Raw genomic sequence first — 19,494 nt, forward strand, 5'->3', positions numbered from 1 at the left:
CTGAGACTGAGAGTGTCATGCCCCCCGAGCCTGAGACTGAGAGCGTCATGCCCGCCGAGCCTGAGACTGAGAGCGTCATGCCCGCCGAGCCAGAGTCTGTGATGGTCCCGTCCAGTCCAGAGTCTCCTTTGCAGCTGGTCCCGTCCAGTCCAGAGTCTCCTTCGCCGCTGGTCCCGTCCAGTCCAGAGTCTCCTTCGCCGCTGGTCCCGTCCAGTCCAGAGTCTCCTTCGCCGCTGGTCCCGTCCAGTCCAGAGTCTCCTTCGCCGCTGGTCCCGTCCAGTCCAGAGCTTCCTTCGCCGCTGGTCCCGTCCAGTCCAGAGCTTCCTTCGCCGCTGGTCTCGTCCAGCCCAGAGCTTCCTTCCCCGCTGGTCTCGTCCAGCACAGAGCTTCCTTCGCTGCTGGTCCCGTCCAGCACAGAGACTTTTTCGCCGCTGGTTCTGGCCAGTCCTGAGCCTGTCTCCATCCCAGAACCTCAGCCCTCACCGCCATGGCCGCCCGAGGGTCCGTCTTCGCCATGGTTGCCTCCTCAGCCAGCTCCGCCATGGCCGCCCGAAGGGTCGTCTCCGCCATGGCCGCCCGAAGGATCGTCTCCGCCATGGCCGCCCAAGGGTCCGTCTTCGCCCTGGTCGCCTGCACGGCCTGATCCGCCCTGGTCGCCTGCACGGCCTGATCCGCCCTGGTCGCCTGCACGGCCTGATCCGCCCTGGTCGCCTGCACGGCCTGATCCGCCCTGGTCGCCTGCACGGCCTGATCCGCCCTGGCCTCCCATCCTGCCGCAGTCTCCAGGTCCTCTGCCGCTCCATGGGCCTGGCCCTCCATCCCGCCCCCGTGTCCGCCTCCACCACCCTCCTGAACTATTGTTTTTTTGTTTTGATGGGCGTCGGGAGTTGCCCATAGAGGGGGGGCTATGTCACGTTCTGGGTTGTTTCTTGTTCTTGGTTCTCGTCTTGTCATGTGATTCCCTGTTTGTCATGTGATCCTGCCATGTGTCTTGTCATTGGTTAATCGTCTTATTATTCACAGGTGTCCCTTGTCTTGTCGTTAGTCTTGTGTATTTAAGCCCTCATGTTTGCCCTGTGTCTTTGTCTAGTATTGAATGTTTCTAGTTGTGTTTATGCCATGTCCAGGTTCTTGTTTTGAGTTACTAGTTTACAGTCTTTATGTTTGATTTTGTTGATTATAATTAAAGTTGCATTTGGGTCTGCTCCATCTTGCCTCGAGAGGATTCATTCGTTACAAAACCAACCCAAAAAGTGCAATGTTTTGTCATTTATTTTATTTCATTAAGTTATAGTGCAGTGCAAAGTTTTAAAAATGTTTAAGAAACCAACCCAAAAAGTACAATGTTTTGTCATTTATGTTATTTCATTCCATTTAGTTAAGTAATGTTGCAGTGCAATAATTATAAATGTTTTAGAAACTACACACAAAATTAATCTTTTTTAAATTTATTTTATTTTATTTAGTTAAGTAATGTCGCAGTTCACACCACACATTAAAAAAAACAGTACAATGGTTAATCTTTTATTTTATTTAGCATTTTAGTTAGTTAAATAATGTTGCAGTGTAATGTTTTACAAATATTTTAGAAACCACACTTACCAATTTGGGATTTTACCATGAAAACTGGACATAACCGTGACATTTGTTGAACGTTTTATTTAGTTTTTAAAATACTTTTCTAGGCATATTAATATATATATATATATATATATATATAAATATAAATATATATATTGATTAGGATGAAATGGTAAGAGAATCATGTTAGTCAGCTATGATTAGCCTACATTTATATCCAAAATATAACTAGGCCACATTACAATGTTTGTGGAATGTTTTTCTGATGTTTTTAGCTATACTAAATACTGTGACAACATATTGTCATTTTCAGTATGTGACAGTCCCTGGTCAACATTTAGAACAACAGGAGGCTGAGTAAATGATGACAAATTTATCATATTTGAGTGAACTCTTTTCATTTCTCCAGGTTTTTTTTTGTTTTGTTTTTTGCAGAAACATATGTTAGGAGTTTCGAGAGCAACATAAGAGCAAGGAAAGTTTCCAAGGAGAGAAAATCATGAATCTGTCCATCAAATCCAGCATTACTCGTCCTGTTTTTCTCTAGCCACTAAAACAGCCACCATCAAGGCCATAACCATGAAACGGTGGCCACTGGCTCCACATCCACCCGGAGAGAGATCTTGTTTTGTGACGGATGACAGCACCTCAGTGGGGGTTTCTCTTCAGTGGAGAGGATGATAGCGTGTGTCAGAGAGGTGCTGAGCAGAACAGTGAGGGTCTCGCGTGAAGACAGACCCCTGCTGAGTCTGCCTGTCTCTTGCCTCTTTCTGTCTGTCTCTCTCTTTCTATATCTTTCTTCCTCGCTGCGTGCCACCAAAACAGATCTGCAGTGTGCCATGCCTCAGAGACACACAGAGAGAGAGAGAGTCAGAGAGTAGAGTCGAATCTTGCCAGAGGAGTCACGGTGTGTGTTTGATGGAGGGGAAGATTCAGAAATCGAGAAAAAAGATGATGGATCAGGTCAGTGTGTTCAGAGCGACTATTTCGAGCCGCCTGACAGCAGTATGGAAATTCACAGCACTGCACTGTAATGCGGCATATTGTATAATCTATAATATTCCTTAAAGGGATAGTTCACCCAAAAATGAAAATGTTGCCATTATTTACTTTTAGCTTGTTAAAAACCTGGATGACTTTTATAGAACAAGAAAAGCGAATATCCTGGACACTATTTTCAATATAATGAACATAAAGGAGGCATGGGGCTGTCAAGCTCCAAAATAATGAAATTATCAATAAAAATGATCCTAAAAGTAGCCTAAATGACTTGTGCACTAAATTACAAGTCTTTTGAAGTCATATGATAGCTTTATGTGAAGAACAGACTGAAATTTAAGACTTTTTTTTAAGACTTCCGACTTTAAGACTTAAAGAGGATCTATTATGCTTTTTTACACGTTCAGATTTCTTTAGTGTGTAACGTTGCTGTTTTAGCATGAAAAAGGTCTGCAAAATTACAAAGCACAAAGTCACTCCAAAGGGAGTTATTATTTCTGAACTTCCTGAAATACCTCAATTGTAGTCTTGAGTTTTCTACCAGGAACGTACACGCCACTGTATTTTGGTACAAAAATGTGGTAAGGAGCGTGACATTTCCGAAACACACCCAAAGCGGTTGATCAATCACAAAACACTGGTCCAGCCGACCAATCAGAGCACATTGCGACAGGCTTCATAGAGACAGGAATTAGACAGAGTCAAGCAGTCAAGCATGAAAAAACGGCTCTGAAAAAGGGAATACTAGGTCCCCTTTAAGACTTCTTTTTTAGACATTTTCAGACTTTAGCACATTTATAAAGAAGCTGCAACCTTTGATTTATGATAAAATTATTCTTTTGAGTTCAGTATCTTTAATGAATCAATCACAACTCACTCAGTGATCCAGTCAGTTTACCAGTAAACAAACCACTCAAAGACTTAATTATCAATTGGTTCCTCGTGTAACCTGTCCCACTCGACCCGCTCCGAGTGGGATTTGAACCGGGGTTTGCGGCGTGGAAGGTGAGCGCGCTAACAAGGATGCTAAAGACCGCAGCCTCTAGCATCAGTCACTAGCTCGCCTCTTGAGGCCAGTGCAGTGAGGTTTACACGCACAGCTCTTACTGGTCTACGTTTGTAACACTCACCCTCCTAAATCTCACTCCCATCCGGGTCACGGCACCAATGCAACCCCTCTGGTTCTATTCGCACCACTCAGAGCGGGATTTGAACCTGTGTTTCCGGCATGGGAGGCAGGCACACCTAACAAGGACGCTAAAGACTGCAGCCTCTAAAGCCAGTCACTAGTGCGCCTCTAGATCTGGGGAGTGAGTTACACTCACCCCCTAAACCTCACTCTCACATGGGTCACGGCACCAAATTGAATCGGTTCTACTCGATCCACTCCGAGCGGAATTTGAACCCGGGTCTCCGGCGTTGGAGGCGGGCACGCTAACAAGGGCGTTAAAATCTGCAGCCACTAACACCTCTTAAGGGCAGGGGAGTGAGGTTTACACACAGGGCTCTTATTGGCTTAAGTCTGTTACTCCCACACAAAGCTATCATATGACTTCAGAAGACTTGGAATATCGTGAACAAGTCATATAGGCCACAGAGACCCAAGCATTGATATCCATTCTTTTTATTGTTGTTGTTGTTGTTTTTAGCCCTAAATATGTCTTTATGAAGCCAGTAAAAACTAATTTAAAACTATGTTAAAGCAAAATTTGCATTGAACTATAATTTGGAAAACATTGCAAAATTTCACCACTACATTTTGATACAGTAAGTGGAAGTTTGGAATTCACAACACAATTTAAAAAAAATAAACAAATTCAAGACATTAAGCATTTTGCCATCACTAGACACACACACACACACACACACACACATATATATATATATATATATATATATAAACATGTCAAATACTTTTTTAACAGATAAATGTCTTCCAAAAGTGTTAAGAATAGTGTTTCCCCCATATTTAGTCAAATTAGACAAACCGTGTAATTCTGCCATCCTGAGACTCTGAGGGATAGACTACTTTTATGGTTCTTTTGTGTCTTTTTGCGTTTTGTGGTTCTTTTGTGTCTCCAATATTCAAAATTTGTCCTTTTGTGTTTCACAGCTGAAAGAAAGCCATACGAGTCTGTAACAGTGTGGCACCGGTGAGTAAATGAGAGCATGCCTCTGGTTGTATTGTTCTAGTGCTGATGCTGATCCAACATTTGTCACTATATATGCAAAAACTTTTGATACAGGAAGATGATTTTTTGAGCAACATTTACAAAGTATACTTGTTCATTTATTAGTCGCTTGTATAAGAGTGTCTGCTAAATGAACAGATGTAAATAATCTAAAAAGCGTGTGTGGGGCGGAGGTGGGGGGTTCATTTCAATCTCAATTAATTTTGGGACCATCTTATGTATTTCACTGCAACTCCTGCAAATACTGTTAGGATGGTGTTTGTGGACACAGCAGCACAGGATTATGAATCAGGACAGTGTGTTTCTGATGAGCATCACAGAAAGACTGAACTGGACAGTTTCTGCTGCTGTCTGAGTGCAGTATGGTAATTCACTGCACTGCAATCTGACATGTTGTACAGTCAGAATTAGCATTTTAGCTCATGTCTCTAGGGCTTTATTATCATATGATGTGGCATGTGATACATTCTTCTTTTCATACTTCTAATATTGTCCGTGTTGTATGCAGCTGGAAATGTTACCTGTGGAGATTTTAATGCACTGTGTTGCACTGCTTTACCTTTTTTTACATGTAATAATGACAGGAATAATGTGCATAATTAATAATACAGAGCGGGAAGCGTAAGCATCTCAGGTTGAGGAAGAACTTGTGAGGGACGAACCAAAACGGAGTACCGGATGGCATTTTAAAACTGGAAATGAAATCACTTCAGAGACAGAATGACTGACAGATCCAAAATGGCCGCTGATGCCAGTGTGTGTGACAGTTTTATTCAGACCATTGCTGGCATTCAGTCAAAGAGCAGCGCCAAGACTCAATGTCAGACAGAGGCCGTAGAGTTTTGCTGCCAAATACACACACACACACACACACACAAACACACACACACACACACACACACACACACACAGAGACAGACAGACAGAGACACACTGTAAGTCCTCAATAAAGACATTAAGATAAGCCAAAGAAAAAACTGCTGATCTCATATGACTAAAAACTGAAACAATGAGCAACTGAATGAACAGGAAATACTTAATTTATCAGTGTCCTGGTTTGTTAGGACAAATCTTATTTTTAATATCTTAATGCGTTGTTTTGTTCCTGGTTAGGACTGTTCTGTGTTTGTTTGTGTCTGTATAATAAAAAAAAAAAAATGCTGTTTAACACAATTTACATTAAGGTCCCATTAGTTGACATTAGTTAATGCATTAACTAGCAATGATCAAGACATTTGTTAATATTTATTAATCTCTGTTAATGATAATTAATAAAAAATACAGCTGTTCATTGTTAGTTCAGTCAGCTCAGGTCCATTTAAAAAATATTAACAGATGCACATTTTAATGTAAATAATAATAATAATGCGTTACATTTATAAAGCTCTTTTCTAGGTACTCAAAGCGCTTTTACATATGGAAGGGGGACAATACATTCATTTTAATAATGTATCATTAAATGTTGAAATTAACATTAACTAAGATTAATAAATGCTTTATTTGTTCATTCATGTTAACCCAATGTAGTGTTAACAAATGGATCCTTATTGTAAAGTGTTACTGACATTTATAGTCTTACAAAATAAATGCTGTTTTTTACTTTTTATTCATAAAAAAAAATCACGGTTTTATCATGGCTTCCAGCACAATTGTTTTTAACATTGATGATAATGAGAAATGTTTCTTGAGCAGCAAATCAGCATTTCAAAGTGATTTATGAAGGGTCATGTGACACTGAAGACTAGAGTAATGGCGTATACGGCAGAGAATGTAATGTAAAGAAATGTGTCTTTTTATACTATTCAGACAGCAGACATCCAAAAACAAACTTCTAGTCTTGTTAGTGCCTCGCACATAAAGATGAAAGTGTGCCCAGAAGCTCATTACGGTGAACTGATGTATTCAGATGGCAGTATTTGATCTGTAGTTCAGAGTGTGCTGGAATCACGAGTATCTGAGGCCTTACTGAACAAACATTTCACTTTCAGAAGCATGCTAACACTCACTCTACTCACTACTGTGAAAGCAAAATTGTAAGTAAACAGCAGTATGGGTAAAAACAGTGAAGTAATGAAGTAAAAATGTGTTTGGTAAGATATGACAAAGAAGGTTTCTTGACAATATTGTGTTAAATAATAGTAGATAATATGAAGTGCTGTCAACTGAAATTATTCTGGCTGGGGTGTGTGTGTGTGTGTGTGTGTGTGTGTGTGTGTGTGTGTGTGTGTGTGTGTGTGTGTGTGTGTGTGTGTGTGTGTGTGTGTGTGTGTGTGTGTGTGTGTGTGTGTGTGTGTGTGTGTGTGTGTGTGTGTGTGTGTGTGTGTGTGTGTGTGTGTGTGTGTGTGTGTGTGTGTGTGTGTGTGTGTGTGTGTGTGTGTGGTGTGTGTGTGTGGTGTGTGTGTGTGTGTGTGTGTGTGTGTGTGTGTGTGTGTGTGTGAGTGTGTGTTTGAGAGAGAGAGAGGCCAGAAGCCGTGAATGTTGTGAAAACAGACTATATTTTCACCTGACACAACATGCGCCCATGTCCCGGACTGCCGTCAGATGGCCATAAAACTAAAGCCGTCCGTAGATTACTGTTTTGAGCACAGAGTGTGTGCTGAGAATGTGAGAAGAATGTAAGTTAGTACACTGAACAGGACACACAGGGAACCTAAATTACATAGTGTGTATGTTTGTTTAATCAGGTGAGGGGGTTCAGGTCAGAGAAAACCATGAGAAAATGTCACGCAGCAAAACTATTACAACAGCAAATGCAAACCTTATGCTTAATATAGGATAAGCCAATGAGAGGCCATGAAGTTAGACATCCCACCCTGCAAAAACTCATTTCCTGGAGTTAAGGGCTGTCTTCTCGACAATAATGCAATATATATATATATATATATATATATATATATATATATATATATAGGCTATATATATATATATATATATATATATATATATATATATATATATATATAATAGCCTTAAAGGTACAATATGTAAGAATTTTGCATTAAAATATCCCAAAATCTCAAGGCCAGTGTTATATATTTTGTTAAGTTGATTACTTACAATATCCCAAATGTTTCCAACTATTTTTAAATCGTGAGAAAATTGCGATTTTAACCAAGGAAACGGGGCGTTAGAGCAGGGGGGAGCTGGGAGTCGCCAGTCAATTGCGTCATATCCGCGTCACCCTCGGTTTCCGCTCGTACTGCGTGGAGTCCTGGACAAATGCGAAAGTTGTAGTTGTAGCGTCTATCAAGCTACAAACTTTAGCTTGTTTCTTGCAGTCGTTATGGGACACAATTATTCTTTACCGATTGCAGCTGGTTCTGTCGACAAAGCATGCTTAATTTTAGATTTTCCAAATGTAGCATTCGGTAATAGTTATGTTTATGTAAGGAAAGTATTATTGCTTTAGATTTGTGTTTAGTTTATTGACATTGTTTATCACGTCTGGTGTTTATGGCCATGTAAATAAACATAGCATGTGTTATACATAAAGATGAATCAGTATTTTGGCAAATGATGTGGGCATGTTCGAATGTATTTTTACAACAATTGTTTAGAACATGTAAAACTGCGCAGCGTTATCACAACAATGAATTCAACAAATACAGTAACATCTATGAAGTATTAAACCTTACTTTTCATGCGGTTAATTCATTTTAATGAAATAATAGTGTGATGAGGTTTAAGAGTCAGGAAGGAAGAAGACGGGTCGTTGTGACTGGGACTTGTACTTTATTAAAATAAAGCAAAACAAACAAAAGCCGCGCACAACGCGCATTCACTGTGGCAACCGCGACGGCACAAAACAGTTCAAAAATGAGAGCTCGGATCCACCGGTTTTCTTCCTCTGCGTCCAATTTTCTCTCCAGTCTCTCTCTCGTTCCAGCGCGGCTTATAAGCGGTCTCTCCACGCCGATCACTGCAATAAGACACAGGTGCATTTGCACTTGACCTACTTGCTCGTCTCTTTTCTCTCCCATCACAGACCGCGCTGAACCACGCCCCCCTCGCCACAAAAAGCATGTCATTAAACGCAACATTTATAAAAATAGAACTTAGCCTCATCCATGAACATGATTTTTCGATTCCCGTCTGACTGATTTACATCCACGGTGGAGTTTAAAACGACAGTTCCCATCATTCCACGCTCCTTCACATCGTCATCAAGCTACGCCGTTGTTGTTGTTTGGAATGTAGCGCCCTCTAGCGGCAAAAATTCTTGCATATTGTACCTTTAAATATTTCACCCAAACAAATACTATTTTTTAATAAATAGGTATTTTTTAAAAATATATATTTTTGTTTTCAACAGAAGAAAGAAACTCATAAAGGTTTGGAACAACTTGAGGGTGAGTAAGTAATGACAAAATGTTCATTTTTGGGTGAACTATCTTTCCCTCTAAACCATTTGACCCTATGAATCACCCGTAGGCTACCCCTAGTAGTTCAAGTTGTTGAATTTTTTTTCAACACCAAACATTATTTGTAGCGCGCCTCCCATTCAGTAATCGAAAAAAAACCCAAACATGCATGAACACCAAAAGGTATGTTGAAAGATACAGTACACTTATCAAAATGTATAATGTCTCATGTAATCGCTCAATCGGCGTTTCAACCGCGGAAAGACGTACATCATTTACATTTTTTATTGGAGTGCAATTATCTGAAAATGATTAGCAGTTACAGATAATAGGCTCTGTTGTTCATTTTAACCTCAAATATTATAGCAATATGTACAAAATGAGAGGGTTCTCTCCCTGTATAGTTTACAGGGAGAGACTTTTTTTTCCCCCTTAAGAAAATCAAAGTATGGTATGGGCAGATATTCTAAATAATTGGTTTTGGAAATGTTGTATCAGTGCATTTGTTTATTTATTTTTTAATAATAATACCATAGGAAAATGGTTCTGTTAGATTCTAGTTTCTGGGTAATGTTGTAGACATTTAAATATATAATATAAATAGCTATATAAAAAAAAAAAAAAAAATGTGTGTGTGTGTGTATATATATATATATATATATATATATATATACATATAATTTATTTATAAAATAAAGAAATTATATGAATTTAGAATAGCATAGTAAACACTTTCTTTCACTTTCAAATCTTTAACATCAATGTTGTACAAATCTTTTTTTGCTCTCATTTTCTTTGTCGATCTGTTTTTAAAGTTTTAGTGCATAATTGATAATTTGTGAGACTTTAAAAGCCTCATATCGAGATGGTAAAGACTTTATCTGTTAGAGTCTCTCTCTCTCTCTCTCTCTCTCTCTCTCTCTCTCTCTCTCTCTCTCTCTCTCTCTCTGTGTCCTCTAAAGGCTGTATTTTTGTCTCAGAAAACTTTCTGTCCGAGTGGTTTATTCTGCACATTTATTTTTAACTGCAGGAGTAGAAAAACAGTGAGGGGAATCCTCCCAAAAGCCTCTTGGAAAGAGCCCTCGACTGAAACCCTGGAGCAGACTCTTCCGATGGGCTTCACAACCCCCCTCTATCCATTAAAACAAGGTATAGACTGAATAACTGTAACCAAAATGATTAAAGTCCTCACAAACAAATGCATTGTGCATAATAACAGTGCTTGCAGCAAATTCGACAGTAATTGTCTCTAAAATTGTTGTTCAGGAGGTGAATTAAAATTTGAAGTGCTGCTTTAATGGTCACAGTTAATGGAATAAATTCATAGAAGCATCTCCTCAATGAAGATTTGAACATGCTGAGAGTCTAAAACTCTCGGATGATGCATCTCGAATCAAAACCACCACCACTAAACATATTAAATCTAAAAAATGGAATCAAAAGAATATAGATACACTCACTAGCCAGTGTCACTGACTGATTAGTTGCATATTTTCTGACACATAAATTTATGGAGACACTGAAACAACACAAAGTAAAGAAGGTCAACATAGGTCAATATAGAAAGTTCTCACCTGTGTATCCAGGTGTTATGGCAGTGATTCTGTGGGGAACCCGAGGAGACACGCGTAGACCTGCCCTCACCTGATAGAAGCTGCAAGTGACAGAATTATTGAAGCATTAGATTTTATTCACAGATTACAAAGACCCAGAATTAGACCTCATTTGACGAATCATCATCAGATATGTACAAGTTTGCAGTTAAAAGAGACAAGCCAAAACACAGAGCAAGTTACTGTGTGTCTGAAATAGATGATGTCCTTGCTTAAACAAACCCAAATAGCATTAACATAAAATCAAGATATAAAATAAAATCATATTTCTTTTTTCCCTTTTTATTCATATTTCTTTTTTCATTGAATAATATACATTTCTTGAAACCTATGTAATCATGAAGTTTCAATTAATTATGGTTAATTTAATGTTTTGACACTTTACATTTACAAAAACATTTAAAAATATATGAATTATTCCAAACTTTTAGAATAATTTCCAGTATATATAGTATATATAAAAATTAAAACACATTGAATTCTATATAAACCAAGCTTGTGTTTCCTAATAAAAGACTGCGGGATGCTCTTCCCAACCATACTGGTAAATTTCTCTACAAATGTGACTAAATTATTAATCCCTTCAGGACAAAATGGCAATAAATAATGGATATAATGCATGTACCTATACCATTTACACTGAACAAGACCGTGATAAACAGCTGTTTTATCTGGTCAGTGTGAAATCTTATGCAGTGAATCTCTATTTGATCATAAATAATGATGATGAATTAATGTGAAAGCTTAGTCGGCATGTTCAGACGGCCCAGACTCCATCAGGGGGATTGTACAAAGGTCACCTTGGCCAGTGAAGTGACTGCGGATGCATGTTAAATGTTGAAGCACTTCACAGATCATACTCTCTGGAGCTCCTGGACTGAGTCGGGTCATCCCTGTACTTCACATCAGCTCCGCAAGAACATCTACACCACAGTATGTTGACAGTACATGCTAACATGTGTCTAACATAGTTCCACGCTGAAATGTTACCATAACACTTGCTCACGTTAATACATGTCTACAGCATGCTGCAACAAAACACATATGCACTGCTAAAGTGCTAAATGCTAAAGTGTCAATAGCATGCACTAAAATGTCTGTAGTACGTGCTAAAACATGTCTGCAGTGCAGTACAAGCTACGACATGTTTGAAATACATGATGCACTGTTGCAGCATGTGCTAACATGTCTGTAGCGCATGTTAAAGCATGTTTACAGCGTAACACAAGCTACAACATGTCTGAAATGATACAGCACCTGTCTGTAGCACATGTTAAAACATGCAGTGCTGAATGCTGCTGAAAACAACGGCTTCTTGCTAGCGTTTACACACACATTTTTTTTAAAAATAAAATAAATCTAAATTTCCCACATGGAATTAAAAGCTGGCATGGAATGGAAGCAGCATTATTCTTTCCTTCCCTATTGTGATGTATATTCAAGTGTAACGGGTTCTGGGATAAGAAAAAATTTGACTTGATTTTGTCCTTGGGAATTGATTGGATCATAGGAAGTTGGACATTGCTAACTAAATGGAAGCAGTATTGCATTTTTGGAAGCATATGAATTAAAATAAATTAATTTTTATTTTCGTCATATCTGTAAATCAAGAAACGTTTATCTGGATATTTTGACGTGTGTCTGGTGTGGGAGTGGCATAGGTTTGTGTCACAACGAGCTGAAAAGGTTGACATGGAGCAGCGAAATATCCAACCTCCAGAGAATAACCCATTTAAATAAAACGGCAAACAGAGGAGAGTCTGCTGGCAACGAGAAAACCCGACAGAGCTCGTAATAAAACAAGAATCAACATTGGCTTGGCTTTTCGGAGATGCCGAGAACTGAGGGATTTGAATCGATGCGGAGATGGTGTTTTTATTACTTAAAGTCCCACTCCGATCATATTTTTAGCTATTTTTAAACATTCTCAGTGGTCTTTAAATGATGATTATGCCGTTTTTAGCCCAAATCACAAAACCTGTGCCGTTTTCTGGGACTTCGCTTCAGCAGAGCGGCAGTAGCTCATTAGCAATTCGCCTCTGCGTTGTGGGCGGAGCCGTTGGCTGAAGCGAGATACATAGGCAACAACAGCCTCTTTCTGTCTTTCTTTCTTTCTGTCAACACAGAAAACATTTCATCACTGGTTAGTTTTTTTCGTTTAATTAAAGTGTTGTTTTGTGTCAGCTGAATGTCCGCAACGCTTTTCAGAGAAGATAAGGCAACTTATTTAGCACAATTCACACCCAGCGGCAATTCAGAAAAAGAAAAAAAAAATCTCAGAATGCTCCACATGAAACTTTGGTCTTCCGACCTTTTACCGCCGTGTCGATTTATTTTGATTAATATGTGCGAGGGAGAGACTGAGAGCAAGACAGCGCTTAGTTTGGAGACGGTGAGGTCTTGTTTACATTTTCGCCTGGCTCCGAAGACAGAGAGTGTGCGCGCGCGCGTCCGGGTCTCTCTCTCTGCTCGTTCTTTCATTTAAACAAGCGCAGCAGTTCATCTACATTACTCACCGATCAAATAAGACTTTGGCGGGACAAAAATTCACTTTGGCGGGCGCTAAAACAAGTTCAATGCAGAAAAATTCATGCATGAATTTAACTGAGTAGTACATGACCATGCACTCGCACAAATGCGACCACATAAAATTTTAACTCGCACATTCTCAAAAAATGGTCGCAGTCTGGAACCCTGGAACGTAATCCATTCATCTCTCACAGCAACATGTTTTGGTAAAGCATGAAAGCTAATACCAATATCTCTCCTCTTAGCATTGCAACCCGCTACCGCACATAGGTATTGATCCGCCATCGTCTTCTCTACTCCTCAGAACCTGAGCGGGCGGGGCGGAGGGGAGTATGAGCTTGTGGCCCCGCCCAGTGGAGTTACTACGTCACAACTCCAGTCTATTTTAGCCGGCATTTTAGCGTCTGCTACTGATTCACAGCCATTTGAATGCAGAAATACTCAGAAATACAACTTTGAATTTATTTTTCTCAAGATATGTCCTCTAACATCAGAAAAATACCACAAGAACATGTTAACACCTAGAAAAACATGATTTTCATCGGAGTGGGTCTTTAAAGGTTGGGTAGGTAGGAATTGTCTAAAAAACTTCTTTTCCAAATTTGTTTAAACTTTATTTATATATCAATACATAATTAAAATGTAAGTACTCTGAAAAAGAAAGTATAAAAATCGAGTGTCTGTAGACCTCTCACGACTGTTTTAAAGACAGCTCATTATTTCCATTCACTCCACCCCCTCCCTTCTGGGCTCCTTCCAAAGCCACGCCCCCAAAACACATGAACGCGCGACTCCGACCGCTGAGCTGGAAGACGCATTATTTACCTGAGACGAGCGGAGAGGAGCGCAGTGCATGCAGTGACATCATGTCAGAATCACATGTAATAAAAAAATCTAACTTTATCATTATGAATATAAACAAATAAGATGTATTTTAGTACTCACTATCAAGCTAGCATTGGTAAAGTTTAAAAGTGCAGTAGGGAGCTTTTAGAAAACGTTGACTTAGCCTGAAATTTTGAACAAGCACAGCTTACAGGTCACTCCCCCTCGCTCTCTGCTGCGTACAGCCCTCCCTCCACAGCGGAGCCTGCCATGAACGCGCAGGCTAGTAAACATGCAGGGACACTGATGACGGCGGATAAACAGTTATCGCACATTCACTGGTAGGGACGAAACATTAACAATATGCTTTACATTGACTATCATGGCCTGCCCATACTTTGACTACAAACTTGGTCCTCAAATCATTACGTATTTTGCAATACATGTAATGTAACTTCATAACGTTGCACTCTTTCTATAAGTTATAAATAGCTAGCAAGATAATAATGGTAACGTTACAGTATCTAAGTAATTATTCTAGCGATGTGTAATGCTAAATAAGGTTTGCTAGTACATTATTTCAGCAACATGACAAGCCAGTGAATTAGCAGGTTTCTATTGTTGCTTTGCACAGTGCGTGACATTTTATCTGTATGCTATGCGGCTAGAGTTTTGACACTGAGTCAATGGGCTCCGACGCGCTTGTTTATCGTCATCGGTCTTTTTCCGTTTACCTGTCTTTGTTGCATGAGCTGGTGCCACTCGAGAAATTGGCAGTTTTGGTTGTTTGTCCGCCATTAGCACAGCTGCGCGGCACACCGGCTATCTTGATTTTGAACGACTGTACGCGCTGTGCGAGAGAGGGGGGTGATGATCAGCGCGTACACAAGCCTGATTGACACTGCTAAGACACTCCTCCTGGCTCTGATTGGTTGTTTCTTACCGGGAGCGGTGTATTTCTGCAAATGGCAATAGGACCACTGGGAGGAGCCTGAGGAGCTTGATTTTTTCACAGATTATCTGTCTCATATTCTACTGTCAGGACATAATGACAGTTTTAACAAATATGTAAAAAATACATTTTTACAGAAGTTACCAACTGCAGCTTTAACAGGTACGGTATTTTATTGAACAGATAAATTGTCATATGTAGCTCTCAAACAAAGTTCATTGTAAAGCATTATCTATTGTGAAGGGTAATTTCATTATAGTTGTTGTAGCGCTGTACTAAAGGGTGAAGCTAGACTCACTGCAGAACGTTGATTGGTTTACAGAGAATCATCACTTGCGCGTGCTAGAGGAATGACAACACTAGAGCTGCCATTTTTTTATATACAGTTGAAACACAATACCTTTGCAACACAATGTTTTTTGTCTTGTGACAGACAGCATGCATTTAGCATGTGAGTGATTTTGACTACTTTTCTGGTGCTTTTTTATCGTTTTTAAAGCTTAAAGCTTCAGCCTCAGTTCATTTTAACTACAAAGAAAAACTGTATTAAATGTCTCTTTCTGTTCCACAGAGAAAATAATGGTTTGGATCAACCTGACAGTGAGTAAAATATGATATATTTGTTTATTTGTTCTTTTCTGTTTCACCAAATCCACATCTTCTTCAACCACACACACACACACACCAACGAATGACTGCTCATCTAATACTTCATTCCCAAACAGATTCTCCGCGCTCACTATAACGTATTCTGTTGGGCTCCACCAGACACATATAGGCTAAAGTTGAATTAGTTCAATCTGTCCCTTTCTATTGTTAGATACTTCTCTTCGGAGCAGGAACTACTGTAAATACAGTTGCTGTAAAAACAAACAGTTTATAACAGCAGTCTGTGTCTTCTGGGGATTATTTCAGAGGAGATTCAGAGGTTTAGCTTTCTGCTTTATGGAGGGGGAAGGGGCAGTCAAATCTCTGCAAAGCTGATGTTTCAGCCAACAGCCTTGCTTTAATCTCAGAGCAAACACGGTGAGCTGAACAACATTATGAGTGACCTCTCCTCCATCACAACCTCTGCTTCACACAGCTGTCAGGAGACTGGTTGAGGATACAGAGGAAACAGTATTCTAGATCTGCAGACAAACGGGTGTCTAATGAGACGTAACCGACTTTAGATGTACTGCTAGAGTCAGGATGTCTAGCTTTATTGTAGATTCGTAGACTCGTTTTATCCAAGTCAGACAGTAAACTTGTTAGGTTCTTTTTTTAGAAACTTTGATCATCACCCTTGTTGATTACCTTTGTGTTAGCTCTGCCCACTTCTTAAAGGCAACATGAACTTTCTCTGTTATAAACAATGCCTTTAGCATTCTGTGGTCTTCAAGTCTTTCTATGGAAGTTGCCTACGAGCTCAGTAATCATGTAGTGTGATGTGTATTCAAGTGGTTTTTGTCTGAATAAATTAGGCACATTTTATTTACAGGGCAGTATTAATTTTCGTTTATTCATCTGCCAGTCTTTTGTGTTATAAAATTAACAAGTACAATTAGTTTTTTTTTTTTTCAACAACAGTGCACAGAATGTGTACAAATTAACTGCCAACTCCACTGTTAACACTCACGACAATTTATATTAATTATGACCAATAGCAATTATTTAAAAACATTATTTGTGCACTGATGCAATTTGTACAGTAACACCAGGAATATTTTTTAAACACGATAAATAATTATGTTTGTGTTAACTATCTTTAAATGGGTAGTTAACACAAGCTTTTTTCATTAACCTCAAGTTTTTGGTCAATTTAATTGTATGTAAAATAGAAAGTATCAAAGTAAAGTCCTATATAATTGGCCCATTTTAATCTCCTTTTTGCCTTCGCTTATTCATTTTAAACGGACCTGCATAATTTTTGACATAAATTATGCTATTCCATTGTCATAAAAAACTTGTGTAATTATAAAATAATTAGTAAAATGTTGTTAACACTCTTTAAAATGTATATTTAGTGTATACATTACATTTTTTATATATGTAGTCATATTTAATATACACTGCCATTCAAAAGTTTGGTGTCAGTAAGACTTTGTAACATTATAAATGTCTTTACTATTTCAAAGAAATGCTGTTCTTTTGAACTTTCTCTTCATCAAAGAATCCTGAAAAAAGTAGCACGGTTTCCACAAAAATATGCAGCACAACTGTTCTCTTACGAGAGGTCTCTCGTACTGCGTAAGATATCTTACGCTAGGGGAAAATCCTTTTCCGCGAGATATTGAAGCCAAAAATGATCCTTAATTTTGTAATAATGCAAAACGCGTTGCAGCAGCAATGCAGACATAGGCGAGACAGCTCGCGCGCCTATTGGCTGCTCTGCGGCAACTGCAGCAGCCTATCGAGCGAGGCCTGGCGTGACGTCAGACCCAATCAGGGCACTTCGCGCCCGCTGCGTCACGTCCCGCCGAAATGGGCGTGGTCTAGGCCTATAAATATCGCTCGCAGGCAGCTATTATCTGATTTTTCATCCTTCAAGCGAAGCACACGCATCGCTGGAGCTGGATTAGAAGCCGCGCCGTCTGACAGAGAGCACCTTCAGCGGGACGAGTCACTGAAGTCGCTGGCCGCGCCGCCTTCCTTGCCTTCCTGCTGCGCTTTCCGGCATTATATCCTTTCTCTACTACTGTGTTTATGTATGTGTGTGTGCTCGCCGCCGCGACACACACTCCCATTGCACTAAAAGAGCTGGGCGTCTTTTTCAAGACGCCCCTTTTCCTGATCACGCAGCTCTCGCACTCGCTGACGGCGACTGCCCTCACTGCGAGTTAGGTACTGCCTATGGTGACTCTGAGGACTCACCTGGCATCCTTCTCCGAGACTGCTCCTCCGCCCCCCCCCCCCAACCCGCAAAGCTTGCCGGTTCGCCCGCTTGCCTTGCCTGCTTGGGGGACGATACCTGTTCTCCCTCTGTTCGAGCCGCGCACACCGCGCCGCTCACAGAGGATGTCAGGAGCGGGCGGTCACGGGGCTAGCTTTCTCTCTCCCTCTGTTCAAGCAGCGCAAACTGCGCCGCTCACAAGGGAGGCTGGAAGCGGACGGTCGGGGTTAGTTTTTCTTTACGTTATAAGAAAGCTACCCTGCCTTCTGCGCCCCATTCATGCGTCACTCACCGGCGAAAGGAGAAAGATGTGTTTTTTAGTCCCTCCGAGGATGGACTGACCTTCAATTTCTCATACATATTCCCAGTTCCCTGATCATGCGACTGGAAATATCAATATTGCAGCAGGCGAGCCTGTTTTAATACAAGCGCGCCTGCAAGCATACGCCGAAGAAAGCATGTGACGCTCTTATATGCTCGTGCATCCGAATACCTTTGCGTTCCCCCCTGTGGCTCAGTGGCGGAATCATTGGTTTTTCTCACGAGAGACCGGAGTTCGAATCCCGGTCTAGCGGCAGTTAAAATTATGCCGCCAATGCTTCGCTCTGTCAGTTCCCTGAAAAGCGACTGCAGACGTGCATTTTGCAGCCAACGAGCGCGTTGCACAACCCGCTCGCCTGCACCCAAACACCGTTTCTATGGTTTCCGTGCGTCACTGGCGAAAGGAGAAAAGAGCGTTTTCTGGTCCCCCCGCGGACGGACCGACCTCCTCTTTCTCGTACATTTCTCATTCCCCTCTGAAGTTCGGGCGACTGGAAATGTCAGTATTGCAGTGAGCAAGCCTGTTGTAATACACGCATGCCTGCAAACAAACGCCAGCACGTTGACGCTCTCTTATAATACTCGCGCTAACTGAGTTACAATGTGTCTCCCCCTGTGGCCCAGTGGCAGACTCTCAGGTTTTTGCACGCGAGAGACCCGCGTTCAATCCCCGGGTCTACCGGCAGATAAAATTATGCCGTCAATGCTCGCTCTGTCAGTTCCCTGAAAAGGCGACAGCAGATGTGTATTTTGCAGCCAACGAGCGCGTTGTACAACCCGCTCGCCTGCACCCAAACACCGTTTCTATGGTGTTCCGTGCGTCACTGGCGTAAGGAAGAAAGGGAGTTTTTCTGGTCCCGCTGCGGACGGACCAACCTCCTTTTTCCTATACATTTCCCATTCCCCTCTGGAATTCAGGCGACTGGAAATGTCAATATTGCAGTGAACAAGCCTGTTGTAATGCACGCAGGCCTGCAATAAACGCCAGCATGTTGACGCTCTCTGTTTCTATGGCAAACTTCTCGCTCGTTCAGTTCCAGTAAATGTGACTGTTCCAGTGTATCCTGCAGTAAACAAGTCGGTTCTGTCACCCGCTTGCCTGCACACAAACGCCGTTTTTACGGCTACCCAGATAAATCCCATAAGTGTGTATTTTTCTGGTGTCCCGGCCACGGCCGATGGTGCTTTATGTGTAAGAAGAATGCCCACTGCCCAGTGCCCATCTCTACACACAAGCACAGCCCGTCAC

General features: G+C 40.8%; 1 protein-coding gene across 2 annotated transcripts in view; it reads right to left on the minus strand.

Annotated features, from left to right (window-relative positions):
- The window catches only part of fam135b (family with sequence similarity 135 member B), an 80,039-nt gene that overhangs the window by 35,209 nt on the left and 25,336 nt on the right, over nt 1–19,494 (minus strand). For both annotated transcript variants that reach the window (XM_082186161.1, XM_082186160.1), the window contains exon 3: nt 10,708–10,787. In XM_082186161.1, the coding sequence (XP_082042287.1) occupies nt 10,708–10,787 (80 nt within the window). The remainder of the gene's footprint in view (nt 1–10,707; nt 10,788–19,494) is intronic.

This window comes from Leuciscus leuciscus (genome assembly GCF_965113295.1).
Source record: "Leuciscus leuciscus genome assembly, chromosome: 12".
NCBI classification, from domain to species: domain Eukaryota; kingdom Metazoa; phylum Chordata; class Actinopteri; order Cypriniformes; family Leuciscidae; genus Leuciscus; species Leuciscus leuciscus.